Source organism: Schistocerca gregaria, chromosome 2 (genome assembly GCF_023897955.1).
Source record: "Schistocerca gregaria isolate iqSchGreg1 chromosome 2, iqSchGreg1.2, whole genome shotgun sequence".
In the NCBI taxonomy this organism is placed as follows: Eukaryota; Metazoa; Arthropoda; class Insecta; order Orthoptera; family Acrididae; genus Schistocerca; species Schistocerca gregaria.
The window spans coordinates 847,623,105-847,638,902 of record NC_064921.1 but is presented as its reverse complement, the minus strand read 5'-3'; the positions used below and the strand labels follow the sequence as shown (position 1 = coordinate 847,638,902).

General features: G+C 42.0%; 1 protein-coding gene across 2 annotated transcripts in view; it reads left to right on the top strand.

The window, feature by feature from the left end:
• Positions 1-14,606, top strand: part of LOC126336574 (uncharacterized) — a 144,351-nt gene extending 129,745 nt beyond the window's left edge. For both annotated transcript variants that reach the window (XM_050000429.1, XM_050000427.1), the window contains exons 4-5: positions 6,317-6,696; positions 11,609-14,606. In XM_050000429.1, the coding sequence (XP_049856386.1) occupies positions 6,317-6,696; positions 11,609-11,786 (558 nt within the window). In that variant the 3' untranslated portion in view covers positions 11,787-14,606. The remainder of the gene's footprint in view (positions 1-6,316; positions 6,697-11,608) is intronic.
• The last annotated feature ends 1,192 nt before the right edge of the window (positions 14,607-15,798 follow it).

Below are 15,798 nucleotides of genomic sequence, written 5' to 3'. Positions count from 1 at the left end.
GCGTCAGAATTGCCTCTCCAGCGCCTTTGCCTTTCCTAAAACCGAACTGATCATCATCTAAAACATCCTCAATTTTCTTCTCCATCCTTCGGTATATTGCACTTGTCAGCAACTTGAGTGGATGAGCTGTTAATTTGATTGTGCAATAATTCTCGCACTTGTCGGCTCTTGCAGTCTCCGGAGTTGTTTGGATGATAGTTCTCCGGAAATCATGTGGTATATCCCCACACTCATACATTCTACACACGTGAAAAATCGATTTGTTCCCACTTCTCCCAATGATTTTAGAAATTCTAAATGGTATGTTATCTATCCCTTCTACGTTATTTGATCTTAAATCCTCCAGAGCTCTCTTAACTTCTGATTCTATTACTGGATTCCCTATCTCTTCTAAATCTACTCCTGTCTTATCTTCTATTACATCAGCCAAATCTTCCCCCTCATACTTTTTCCACCTATCCGCTCCCTCCTCTGCTTTTAACACTGGAATTCACACATTGCACTAATAATGTTACCACCCTTGTTTTATTTGGCTGAAAGTTGTTTTGACTTTTCTATATACTGGGTCAGTCCTTCCGACAATCATTTCTTTATCGATTTCTTCATATTTTTGATGCAGCCATTTCGATTTAGCTTCCCTGCACTTCCTATTTCTTTCATTCCTCTGCAACTTGAATTTCTGAATTCCTGGATTTCGCTGAACGTTTTTGTATTTCCTTCTTTCATCGATCAACTGAAGTATTTCTTCTGTTACCCATAGTTAATTCGCTGTTACCTTCTTTGTACTCTTCCTTTTTCCACTTCTGTGACTGTTCTATTTAGACATGCCCACTCTTCTTCAACTGTACGTTGTACTGAGCTACTCCTCATTGCATTATCTATAGCCTTAGAGAACTTCAAGCAAATTTCGTCATTCTTTATTACTTCCGTATCCCACTTCTTTGCGTGTTGATTCTTACTGACTGATGTCTTAAACTTCAGCCTACTCTTCATCACTACTGCATTTTAGTCTGATTCTATATCTGCTCATAGGTTCGCCTTACAATCCAGCGTCTGATTTCGAAATCTCTGTCTGACCGTGATGTAATATAACTGAAATCTTCCAGTATCTCCCGTATCTTCTCAAAGTATACCTGCTCTTATGACTCTTCAACAGAGTATTCGCTATTACTAGCTGAAAATGATTACAGAGCTCAGTCTTTCTCTTATACCATTCCTAGTACCAAGCCCAAATTCTCCCGTACCCCTTTCTTTTATTCCTTCCCCTACAACTGCATTCCAGTTCCCCGTGACTATTAGCTTCTCATCTCCCTTTACGTGGTGAATTACCAGTTCAATATCCTCATATACTTTCTCTCTATCTTCATCTCCAGCTTGCGACGTCGGCATCTATACCTGAACTGTTGTTGTCGTTGTTGTTTTGCTGCCTATTCTGATAAGAACAACCCTACCACTGTAATGTTCATATTTTAACACACCTTCCTGTTCATAACAAATCCGGTTATAAAATTTTCTGCTGCTGTTGATGTTACCCTATACTCATCTGACCAGAAATCCTTGTCATTTTTTTTCCAAGAGTTCCTCCACCTGTGCTATTCGATGCGGTCGCGTGTTGTCATTCATAAAAATGAATTCAGGCCGATTGCTCTCCTGAAGACGCACATCGGAAAGATGTACAGTGTAACGATAACGTTGCTGGTGAATGAACAGTGTTCTGAGAGTTGGAGGTCAGTACTCCCATACAACATTATGACTGTCCATACGACAACACCAGAACCTCCTAAACGACCATTTTCGACAGTGCTGGACGCAAGCTTATATGGCGAGAGAGGGGAACACGTAATATACCAAGGACATTGTCGAACATGTCCGTTTTGGTGGTCCAGGTGTTATAGTGTGAGGGGAGATAATGTCGTATGGAGGTACTGAGATCCAAATATTTGAAAACGGTACACTCAATAGTCAACGTTGTTCTGAAACTATACTCCTTCTCCATGTGCCGTCAATGGTAATTACATATTCTACTAAGAAACAAGTTCCGTCTTTTTCAAGGTCCAGGGGACCATCTTGAATTGCGGCGACTTCAGTTAAATTCTGTCTTTGAAGAAAATTGTCACTTCTATTCGTCTCATTGCGTATGTCGTTTAGTTACCTTTTGTACGGTACTGTAGCAGTTGTATCTATGTATGGTCCTAGCTTCATAGAGCTATAGCCACTTGGTAGTGACACATCAAGCGAAAGTTATTTTAAGCCTTAATTTCTGCACATCAGTGTACTTACAGCAACAGTGTGTGACTAAATTCACACAGTATGTCGCCATACATTTTCATCGCAGTGATACTTCGTGAATAACAGCAGTGGAATTTTAATCTGTATGACCACGGTATCATTGGCTTCTGTATAAATGGTTTAACACTGGTGCTTTGTAAGCGGGTACTGAAAAGTGCTAATAAAAGAATATAGAAGAACAAACGTAGAATAACACATCAAGGTTAGTAATGTAGTCTGCTAGCAAAGCAATCATTTTCAGATGACTAACATCACTGGTAATGGACAGCAGCGGGACGGAAGGAGCGAGGGGAACGAATTTTTGGCCCCCTTCCCCTCCACCCGCCCCATCTTCGTATCGCCCCATGCAGGCATTGTGCTGAGCTTGTAAATCTCCTCTAACGTGTTTAGTTTATTAATTTTGCGGCTGTAGTATTGGAGCTTTACACAGAGAATACGCTTCATTGTTAAATAAACCTGAACATGATGTAGTTTAATATGAACATGTGTTTTTCCACTTTTCAAATGGTAAAGTTCTTCAATTAGAAAATGAAAAATTTCACCTTGAAATAATAACACTACAACCAATATAACTGCGTTTTATTCTCCTTTTGGCAGGTGACACATTCCCTAACAATCCCTAGGCTAGGTAACAGTCAGTTTCATTTCACATTCGTGCTGAGGTAAACCATTGCTGCATTCAATTTCTACAGTAATTTAAAAGGTGATCACTATCCAAGGCAGCAGTTTCGTATTTTTGAAAATATCAGCTCGCTCCGTCAATGAAAGTTACTGACCAAAGAGGGCGATGCTGTTTCTTCCACAAATTTCATAAATAATTCCGTGCACCAAATCATAAATCATCGGTCTGCATCACGGTGTGGTTTTCAGTTAAAGTTCCGAGAGTGTGAGTTCCTGTAAGGCTCACCACTTACAGTATATAGGGCTATATCTTGCAAAAAGACCATTAACGTAAAATTAGAAATATGAGTCCATACGGAAGCTTACCAGCAATCGTTCTTCCAGCGAACCATTCGCAACTGGAACAGGAAAGGGGGAGGTGTCATTGGTATACAAAGTAACCTCCGCCACACACTGCAATGCCGATATAGATGTAGATGTACTGCTTAGCAGCTCCCCATGATAGACAGTGATTCCGCAATCTCATGTGTCAACCAACACACACACAGAATAGCCTTCCCACCTCTCCTCCCCCTCCACATACAGACACACACACGCACACACACACACACACACACACACACACACACACACACACACACACACACGAACATACATACATGCAGAATTACACACAAAATTCTATCTTGAACAATGGACAATCTTGTGCCAGAAATGAATTAAAATAGTGCCATTTGTTATTCCGATCAAGGTTTGGTCATCCAGTGCATGCCAGAACTGGAAATCTCTCTCCAAAAGATTCCCAATTTGGGATTTCCTCTATCCCACTCCCAGGCAGTTGGGATATTTGGCTGAAAGTAACGAATCTCTCCAACAACCCAGACTGCTCTCGCGAGTTTGGCATTAAAGCTTACAGCACACGAGTTTAGAATGAAAAGCTTGCACCACACATACATACATACAAACTCACAAGTTTGGAATGAAAAGCTTACAGCAAACACACATACATACAAGTACAGACATGACACCTATATATACTTGCTTGCATACATGTACACACATAAAATTTTAAATTTAAGAACCAGAATAGTTCCCATACCCCCCTCACACCCTCGTTCTGACAAAGGCTGTCAGGGGGTTTCCCTTGGTAATGAGATGAATGACAGACCTGATAATCTCCACAAACTTATTCCCAATTGGGAATTCCTCTAACTCATTGTCAGCTAGGGTGGTATTTGACTGAAAATGGGCTGGATCTCAGCCCACTCGCTTTGATTGGCTGTCAGGGGGTTTCCCTTGGTAATGAGATGAATGACAGACCTGATAATCTCCACATACTTATTCCCAATTGGGAATTCCTCTAACTCATTGTCAGCTAGGGTGGTATTTGGCTGAAAATGGGCTGGATCTCAGCCCACTCGCTTTGGAGTGGAGAATTACAAGTCAACAAAAGAAATTATCATAGAGGGTGTTTCAAAAATGACCGGTATACTTGAAACGCCAATAAAAACTAAACGAGAAGCGATAGAAATACACCGTTTGTTGCAATATGCTTGGGACAACAGTACATTTTCAGGAGGACAAACTTTCGAAATTACAGTAGTTACAATTTTCAACAACAGATGGCACTGCAAGTGATGTGAAAGATATAGAAGACAACGCAGTCTGTGGGTGCGCCATTCTGTACGTCGTCTTTCTGCTGTAAGCGTGTGCTGTTCACAACGTGCAAGTGTGCTGTGAACAACATGCTTTATTCCTTAGAACAGAGGAGTTTTCTGGTGTTGGAATTCCACCGCCTAGAACACAGTGTTGTTGCAACAAGACGAAGTTTTCAACGGAGGTTTAATGTAACCAAAGGCCCGAAAAGCGATACAATAAAGGATCTGTTTGAAAAATTTCACAGACTGGGAACGTGACGGATGAACGTGCTGGAAAGGTAGGACGACCGCGTACGGCAACCACAGAGGGCAACGCGCAGCTAGTGCAGCAGGTGATCCAACAGCGGCCTCGGGTTTCCGTTCGCTGTGTTGCAGCTGCGGTCCAAATGACGCCAACGTCCACGTATCGTCTCATGCGCCAGAGTTTACACCTCTACCCATACAAAATTCAAACGCGGCAACCCCTCAGCGCCGCTACCATTGCTGCACGAGAGACATTCGCTAACGATATAGTGCACAGGATTGATGACGGCGATATGCATGTGGGCAGCATTTGGTTTAGTGACGAAGCTTATTTTTACCTGGACGGCTTCATCAATAAACAGAACTGGCGCATATGGGGAACCGAAAAGCCCCATGTTGCAGTCCCATCGTCCCTGAATCCTAAGAAAGTACTGGTCTGGGCCGCCATTTCTTCCAAAGAAATCATTGGCCCATTTTTCAGATCCGAAACGATTACTGCATCACGCTATCTGGACATTCTTCGTGAATTTGTGGCGGTACAAGCTGCCTTAGACGACACTGCCAACACCTCGTGGTTTATGCAAGATGGTGCCCGGCCACATCGCACGGCCGACGTCTTTAATTTCCTGAATGAATATTTCGATGATCGTGTGATTGCTTTGGGCTATCCGAAACATACAGGAGGCGGCGTGGATTGGCCTCCCTATTCGCCAGACATGAACCCCCTGTGACTTCTTTCTGTGGGACACTTGAAAGACCAGATGTACCGCCAGAATCCAGAAACAATTGAACAGCTGAAGCAGTACATCTCATCTGCATGTGAAGCCATTCCGCCAGACACGTTGTCAAAGGTTTCGGGTAATTTCATTCAGAGACTACGCCATATTGTTGCTACGCATGGTGGATATGTGGAAAATATCGTACTATAGAGTTTCCCAGACCGCAGCGCCATCTGTTGTTGACAATTGTAACTACTGTAATTTCGAAAGTTTGTCTGCCTGAAAATGTACTGTTGTCCCAAGCATATTGCAACAAACGGTGTATTTCTATCGCTGCTCGTTTAGTTTGTGTTGCCGTTTCAAATATACCGGTCATTTCTGAAACACCCTGTATGTCAACCAGCAACATAATTCTTGTTTCAGCTAGCGACCAGTATCTTGCACTGTCTGAAACCACCGCAAGCTAATTGAATATCATGGTGGTGGTAAGGTCCTATGAAACCAGACTGCTGAGGTCATCGGTCCCTAGGCTTACACACTACTTAACCTAACTAACGCTAAGGACAACACACACACACACACACACACACACACACACACACACACACACACACACACACAAATGCCCAAGGGAGGACTCGAGCCTCCAACGGAGGCAGCTGTGTGAACTGGAACAAAGCTCCTCAGACCGCACTGCTACCGCCCACAGCTTGAATATGAGGAATCCTGTGGTACGTGACAAGCCTGGCGAAGCCAGAACCGTTAAATCTGTTGTGAATGTTGCAGTTCTTCAAGCTGCTGACGCTGCCGCTGCTGCTGCTTCCCCTGCTGCTGCTGCTGCCGCTGCTGCTGCTGCCGCTGCTGCCGCTGGCGCCGCTGCTGCTGCTGCCGTTGCTGCTGCCGCTGCTGCTGTTGCTGCCGGTACCCGTGCTGACCCCCGGCACTGCGGGCGGCACGAATGCGGGCCGCCGCCGCCGCAGGAGCGCAGACGCTGACACAGCAGCTGACGTCGGCGGAGGGCCGTCTGCAGCCTCTGGCGTGGTGGCGGGGCACGACCTGCTGGCGCTGACCCGGCAGGTGCTGGAGGCCGACCAGTGCCTCGAGAGGATCGCCTGCCAGCTCGCGGAGAAGCAGCGCTCCACAGTCTACAACACGTTCGTCATCTGGTGAGCTCACTTTGCATCCCACTACTACCTACAGGCAGTGTCCAAATTATCTTTACACAATCTGTTGTAGAATTTTAGAACACGTTTTTTGCTCGAGTATCGTGTCATTTCTGGAAACCCAGAATCTACTCTGTAGGAATCAACATGGATTCCGGAAACAGCGATCGTGTGAGACCCAACTCACTTTATTTGTTCATGAGCCCAGAAAAAAATTAGATATAGGCTCCCAGGTAGATGCCATTTTCCTTGACTTCCGTAAGGTGTTCGATACAGTTCCGCACTGTCGCCTGATAAACAAAGTAAGAGCCTACGGAATATCAGACCAGCTGTGTGGCTGGACTGAAGAGTTTTTAGCAAACAGAACACAGCATGTTTTTCTCAATGGAGAGACGTCTACAGACGTTAAAGTAACTTCTGGCGTGCCACAGGAGAGAGTTATGGGACCATTGCTTTTCACAATATATATAAATGACCTAGTAGATAGTGTAGAAAGTTCCGTGCGGCTTTTCGCGGATGATGCTGTAGTATACAGAGAAGTTGCAGCATTAGAAAATTGCAGCGAAATGCAGGAGGGTCTGCAGCGGTTAGGCACTTGGTGTAGGGAGTGGCAACTGACCCTAAACATAGACAAATGTAATGTACTGCGAATACATAGAAAGAAGGATCATCTATTGTATGATTATATGATAGCGGAACAAATTCTGGTAGCAGTTACCTCTGTAAAATATCTGGGAGTATGCGTACGGAACGATTTGAAGCGGAATGATCATATAAAATTAATTGTTGGTAAGGTGGGTGCCAGGTTGAGATTCATTGGGAGAGTCCTTAGAAAATGTAGTCCATCAACAAAGGAGGTGGCTTACAAAACACTCGTTCGACCTATACTTGAGTATTGCTCATCAGTGTGGGATCCATACCAGGTTGGGTTGACAGAGGAGATAAAGAAGATCCAAAGAAGAGCTACTCGTTTCGTCAGAGGGTTATTTGGTAAGCGTGATAGCGTTACGGAGATGTTTAGCAAGCTCAAGTGGCAGACTCTGCAAGAGAGGCGTTCTGCATCGCGGTGTTGCTTGCTCGCCAGGTTTCGAGAGGGTGCGTTTCTGGATGAGGTACCAAATATATCGCTTCCCCCTACTTATACCTCCCGAGGAGATCATGAATGTAAAATTAGAGAGATTCGAGCGCGCACGGAGGCTTTCTTGCAGTCGTTCTTCCCGCAAACCATACGCGACTGGCACAGGAAAGGGAGGTAATGACAGTGGCACGTAAAGTGCCCTCCGCCACACACCTTTGGGTGGCTTGCGGAGTATAAATTTAGATGTCGATGTAGATGTACACAAAGTGCTCTGCAGGTCACACAAATTTCCAGTCAGTGAGGGTCCCAATTGAAATAACTAGTTTACTGTTCGTCAGCCAACGAATATGACTACATTATAAAGGTTGTGGTAGCAGACTGGCCTGTAGCGTAGCCTAACATTTACTTTCACACCAAATTGATTCAGTCGATTTCAGAAAAATGCCAGATATATCACATTAACTTTAGTTGCTCCTAACTTGCTGAGCCTTCCAGAATCCATGAGAGATATCCTCCATACGTCACTCTTCCCTCACCACCACCCCTTCACCACCCTACCCACCCCTAAACGTGTTCTACATGAAGCTAACTGACATTTCAGGGTGCTGCCTTAACACTAGCTACAACGGACTTGAGAAACATCTACCTTCTTGACAAAACATGACTAGATATCATCAGTTCTAAAAATTACAATGAAATGAATACCCCTAGCTGCAAACAGGCATTGATATACGTCAACGGGGACAGTTAAAAATGAATGCCAGAGATAAGTCCCTGCAGTCGCAGTATCCTCTGTGCCCTCGGTGGGTCAGAAGCATCGCCGGCATGGTAGCTCAGCGTGTTCAATCAGCGGGCTAATCGCCCGCTGTAATAAAATATTTAAAAAAAACTGAGTAAAGGAATCAACAATCAACTTGAACGGATGTCTTGTGACGTCCGCCCAGGCCAAACGCAAAGAACAATACCGAACAAAATGAAAAAAAAAAAAAGAAGAAAGAAAGAAAAATAGGATAGAGCATCTGCCATGTAAGCAGGGGATCCCGGGTTCAAGCCCCGGTCAGGGCACACATTTTCAACTGTCCCCGTTGACGTATATCAACGCCTGTATGCACCTAGGGGTATTCATTTCATTGTAATTTCATTCTAATGAGCTGCATGGTCACCCATTGTATCTGTTATTTTGGACATGTCCGAAAGAACAGATACCTTCTTCATATATGAATATAGTTCTAAAAATGATAGTTGTTATATTTCAGGTCCATGTTGAATGTATGTCAAATACCTTCTGATAATTTAAATTCTGTAATACACCATTGAACAATATACACTTTAAGACAAGTAAAAAAAAAGAAACGATGCACCATGAAGGAACTGTCCGAATGTGGTAGAAATCAGTAGATCCGATGTACATGTACAGACAAATAAATGACTACAATTTCAGAACAACTGAACGATTTATTCAACAGAAAGAGCCTTAAGAATTGAGCAAGTCAGTAATCACTGGTCCACCTCCAGCCCTTATGAAAGCACTTATTCAGCCTGAGATTGATTGATAAAGTTGTTGGATGTCCTGAGGAATATCGTGCCAAATTACGTCCAACTGGCGCGACAGATGTCAATAAAATGCTCCGAGCAATACGAATTACTGCAAAACGCTCAGTAGATCTGCAAGTAGATCGCATGGCGTATTTGCACATTCTATAATAACCGTGTTGAACGCCACGTCAGTGACACTGTTGAAGTTGTTCACTGGTTCACCAATATCGTAGCCAGCGTTCTGCCACGCGTAACGAAACATTGGTCTGTATACTCCCGCAGATAACTGATTGTAAGTGACAGAATGCATATTCATGATAAAGAATCTGTCATGCAGTTTCGGCTGCATATTACTGGAACGTAGTTTAATGGAGTCTGTTATTCTATTGGCATATATTTTATATTGCCTGAAGAAATACACATCCAGAGGTTGTGCATATTTTGTAGTTTTAGACGGAATGATTTTTAAATCTACATGTTTTCCGCCAGATGCTTCCAGTAGTACCCGTTCATCCTTATGTTCAAACCTAAAGTCACAAAGTACTAATGACTTTCTCGACAAATGTGGATTCAAAACTGACAGAAAAAACGTCTTCAGATGTTGTTTCGTCATCTTCCCATTCACACTTGCATCGACGACGACATTTGGACGGCACCGCATTTCTATTTGTCTTGACACACGGGGTCCAAACTTTCCACTGGATTCTTGGAAGCAAATATAGAGTTTCTCTGCCAATCGGCCGTCCATTGGTATAGCAACATCGATCGTGTAACTATGAGTTGCACAGTTAACTGACTGCAACATAGCGACAGTGTTTCTCTCCCCTTTCATGGATAGTATTCTGTCACAAGAAAGTTCATAGTTGAACTGACTCTGATCACAGTTCCATACAGAACTAATATCGATGTTTTCTCTCGTGATCTGCTCATTGACGACAGCAACAAACGTTTAAGCTCTTTCAATCAGCTCTTCTTCGTCATCCTTATCTTTTCGTGCTTGGAGCGTAGTGATACGGCGTGATGTTATCCTAAACTCCTTTTTCAAATTAGTTATAAACCTTGTGTAGCTGTAAAGTTTGTACGCCCGAGATTTCTGGCTACGTCCAATGCCCAATGTTGTAAATGCCTATAATGAACGGCGGAACCGCATTCTCGCGCTTCATCGAATTTCGCCATTACACGCTCCTTGATGGTCTCGAACAGCGGTGTACGATTTTCTTTGAAAACTGTATTTCCTTCCATTTTCTTTGCCAAGTAATCCAGTATGTTTTTAATATTGCTTTTAGACTTCAGTTTAGGGTATCTTTCCAGAAGCTTGTCGTCTGGGTCGAAATCTCTTACGTAATAATCATCGTACATGTTCTCCAGTGTGTTGTTATCAAACACCGTGATGACACTTGCAACTTTAACCTCCTTCTTGCAGACGGTTGGTATTCACTGTCACTGCTTCCATCGCCTCTTCCCGCACTTGCCGTAGCACTACCGTTTGCAATGAGTTGTTCGTCATTATCATCCCTATCATCATCATTATGTGTTAGTGTTACAACAGTAGCTGTTGCTAACTTATGCTCATATTGCTGCACTATAATAGATACCACGAAACGTGCGAATTATTCGTCTTCTACACCAATACCATCTTCACGAAGAAGGGTAATTCGTAACTTCATCTCAAGCAATCGCAATATATTAGCCGGATTGATTACCAATCGCCGAGCCATCTGACGCTTCAATGCACAAATAATATCACAAAACGCAACTTCAGAGGCACACTGTACAGTCCCTACTGGTCCCGACTGGCGTACCGGCAGGTCAGTGTGCAATGCGGCATGGCATACCCACAGGCCTCTAACGGACGACTGCAGAGTTTTGCAGATGCGGGAGTATCACTAGTGCAATAAGAGACCTTTAAATTATTTCTCACACGATTTTGGTGTATTTGTGTTTCTTCGAGCCCAAGTACTTTCGTGGTGAGAATAACTGAAGTATTATGGGCAGGACCTTCACCATCTCGTCGGGATTTTGACAATCCAACGCCCAAGTTGGACAGAATTTAGCACGATATCTCTCGGGAAGACATCCAACAACTCTATAATGCGAAGCCAAATAATTGCTTGCATAACCGCCAGAGGTGGACTGATGCATTGTTGACTAGTTCAATCTCATTTGGATAATTCCTTCGTGGTGCGTCTGTTTTTGTCTTAGAGTTTATTTTATTTTATCTTTTATGACAGAGCCTCTAACTACCGAGACACAGTTGATTTCACTGGCTGAGGAACTGACTTTGTGACAACTTGTGTGCAGGGTGCTGGAGAAGATCCATCTAAGGGTGGCGCCAGAGCGCGTTCGCCCACGCCTGTCCTCCTATCTGGAGGCATACCGACAGGGGGCAGGAGCAGAAGGGAAGTGCCGCAGCAAGTACACCTGTGACAGGGCCAAGCTAGGGCTTTACAGGGGCAGCCTACTGGGGCAGCTGCTCTGAACTGAGCCGGCCTACCATCTGATGGGCAGCAGACGAGACCGCATCCTATGCAGGCTGCTGACCCACAGCTGGGCTCCTTCAGCAGGGGCAGTGGTAATTAGAGACTGCACACACTCTGCGACAAACAACACAAACTCTTCGTTACTCTACAAGTACCACACTGCATTGTCAATACTATCAATACTTTTCACTTGTGTGTGTCATGACTTTTTATGCCTGCAAAATACTGTTTGAAGTGTGGCAGGGGCCTCATTAAACTACACACACTCACTATCTTCTCATTCCATTTGAAAATACAGCATCTGAAGAATAAGTACTACTACTCAGAGTTAAAGGAGGAAACAGCATATCATGATATATTTGTAGGGTTTACAGTCCATCTCAAAATAAAACTGACATTATATTTGGGCATTCAGACTGGTCATCATCATAAGGTAGTTAGCTGAATCCCGGAAATGCCATAGCTGTCATCTCTATAGAGGCCACAGAACCCTCACAGCCACATGCACCTACAGTCAGCAACATTTTCCTTTGGAGAGTGCATATGCAGTACTGCTTGTGGTGACTACTAAATCTGCTGCCAACTCCATCGCAAGCATTGTGAGGCAATTTGTTAAACTGTGTTCCACATCTTGCTTAAAGACAGCCAATTGTCTCAGTTAACTCCTATCGCTTCCCTAAGAGCATTGTCCAATACTGAGACATGCTATCAACTACCTGTTGGCACACCTACCTCATCTAGTGGCTCTTAGAGAAACTGCCAGGCTGTAGCGGATTTTTCCAGTAGTTGAAGCCTCATGTAATGACAGTTAAATTTGAGTACACACAGGTTGCTGCTGGTGTGTCTCAGCATTAAGTCAGTGTGCTTAGGGAGGAAATTAGATAAGATACTCTCATTAATTGAGACAATCAGAATCCTTTAATCAAGGCATAGAAATCATTTTTACCATGCGTCACTTCACAATGCTTCTGATGCAGTCAGCAGCACAATTTGCAGTAACTGTCTTGATTGCAATATATCACATCTCCCAGTGCCAATACTGGTACTGTATATGCACCTTGCTAAGGGACAACACCAACAGCTTCTGGCACATGCGCTGTGGGGTTTCTGTAACATATAAATAGGTATATATTATAGGAATAGCATCTAGAGCATATTGGCAGTTCAGCTACACAGCTAAAGGTGGTGTCCAACTTGGAAAGCCAAAATGCCTTGCGTATTTGATTTTAGGACTGTGCTGGAGACCCAACAATCATATCATGAATTAACACTCTGGAAAAACCTGCACAATCACAGTCAACAGCATACATTAAATGTGGACCATTCTGAAGGGAATAAAATCATAGAAACATACATTCATTTCTTAAATGTTAAAACTTGTTTGTCCACCTTACACTGTTAGCTAGAATAAGTTAAACTTTAACTTCAGTATTCATTTTGCATTAGTAGGCAGTTTTGGTCCCCAGCCACTTGAAAATTATAATCTCCAGGCACCGGGAGATATTCCATGTCTTTTTCTGAGCAATTACAAGTTCACATTATTCAAAATTCTGTAATAGATGTGTGAATTAAGCAGAGTTGTGACTATAAATGATGTCTATCTTTATGTATATAATACTGTGAAAAGTAAAGTCGCAACTCTGCATCTCCGTACAAACTGGAGTAGATTTCCACAATTCACCATAAATGGATATGAGCATCACACTTCTGTGTATCTCAGCTTGTGTACAATGTTAACGTAATTATCTGACTATGATCACATAGGTTACAGAACTTAAGAGGAACATAGCGCGAAAATCTCACTAGACTAGAATTTTCTGCATGTAATCTATCAAGCTGATGATCATACCACACATTTTAGTATAAAAATTATTTCATCTTCACTGTGGAAAATATTTTCCTGTCTCTTCTTGAGGGCTAAAAAGCCTAAATTCATTTCTATATGCTAAAGGTGGTCAGTGGAAGCCATGGATGAAAGGTCTTCTATTACTGTACTCGTGTAAGTCTGAGTACATGTTTCTAGCTCATTAGTTGTAATTTATTTGAAACTATGGAAGATTCAAGCCATGCAGCAACAAATTTACAAACATAAATTTCATTGCCAGTCCATGTCAGGTCCATCAACAAACAATTCCTTTTATTTTACTCATCAGCTTTTGAGCACATAGATACTAACAATATCTGGTGAAAATTCACATCCATGAGTGGCTAACATGCTGACCATTTGATCTGATAAGAGCTACCTCATTATACCTAGTGTAATTCAAGTTAACTGAATGACAACTAGATCATAAAATTTTAAGAGATATGTAATTACAGTAATGTGAACTGTAACTTCTTAAGTAATAAATCCAGATCACAGAGAATGCATAGCAACCTCTTCAAATAACTGAATGTGTTTAAGACTATGAGAAATGATTCACTCCAAAAATTTCCAGATTTAATTCAAATGTCAAAGGAATATTTGTGAGCAGTGTCACTGAAGCTCACAAATTCTCATGTATTTCTTGAATGATGGTGTGTGATTTTGACATAAAATTGTGAATGATGTAATCTAAACAAAATTTGGATTTGCAACTCTGACAACATTAGCATCAATAACTATGTACTGTTGAGCCCATACTTCTGTGGAAATGTTTCAGTTCAAGTTACAATATGACTGTCATATGTGTACTACTTTGCATCTACATTAATATGTCAGATGTATCCCTGATACCAAATATTTATTTATTTATTTATACTAATTATTTATTTATTGACTAACTAATTTATTGTAGCTGTTTGTTTGCTTTGTCTAAATAAAGAAGAGATGAAAATGATAGACTATGTATTCTTTTCTTTTACCTCTATTCTCTTATTTCTCATCTGCAAGAAAAGCAATCATTAACTGAAAGCTGATCATATTGCTACAGTGTTTTCCTAATTCCAGTCCCATCCTGGGTAGGTAGCTGCCCTGTGTATCTTGGCACTTTCTACAGACATGAAATATTGCCACACATAAAAGTTGCAACCCACCAGAAATATAATTGGGAATAAGTAAGGATCATACTCAACCCCAGATTCATGAAGCACAAACCTAAAATTCAACCACACTTATCTGTAATGCAATTTCAAAATATATCATACGACAAAAATTCTGCATTTCCATTCATGCATCATGTATTGTTACGCATATGAATGCAAACTAATGGGCCACCTGGAATTTGTACAAGGAGAGGTGAATTTTCTTGTGAGGCTGAGCACTAGGAGACAAGGCCAGGGCTGCCAAAGTGCTGTGGCTGGGCAAATTGCTATGACTGCAAAGGCGTCAGCAAAGAGTTAGATGTGGGCAAATCCTGGAATGGAGAATTTGGAGAGTGGTTGTGCTCTTAGAAGAAGAGATGATGCACTAGCATAGCATCAGACAAGCTGAAAGATGGCCTCTTACAACACTTAGAAATTTGATGGTACACCACAGTTAAATAATGAAGCAAATCTGAATATATCTGGAGTCTCAGAAAAATGAGGTGCACCTAGTGACAGAACAATGATTTCAATACCTCTGAAACTACAGAAGTTAATTTTTATGGATACTAAACACTTTTATGATGAACCTTTGAATCAACAACATCCCTGAAAGCTACACATCTGTATCTATTTTACTTGCTGATTTATTTCATTTTTATATTTATTTTCATTACAAAAATGTCTGTTAGAAGATCATATTCTTCACAACAACGCAGCAAATGAATGTAATATGAATACTTCATATTTTGTCATACTCATGTATTTATGTAATGAATATGTTACTATTTTTGCCAGACATTTATTTAATTATTGATTACAACTGCAAATGCAAAATCATGGTGACTTGAGAAATGGTCATTCATGTTTGTTAGCTGGCATCATCATTAAAAGGAGGGCCAAAAGATGCTTCTATCAAGCAAACAACTGTTTAAACACTGTTTAATGACAATCTGTTGTCACTAACATATGTGCATTGCTGCAAAGAATGCTGTCTTCTTTATATAT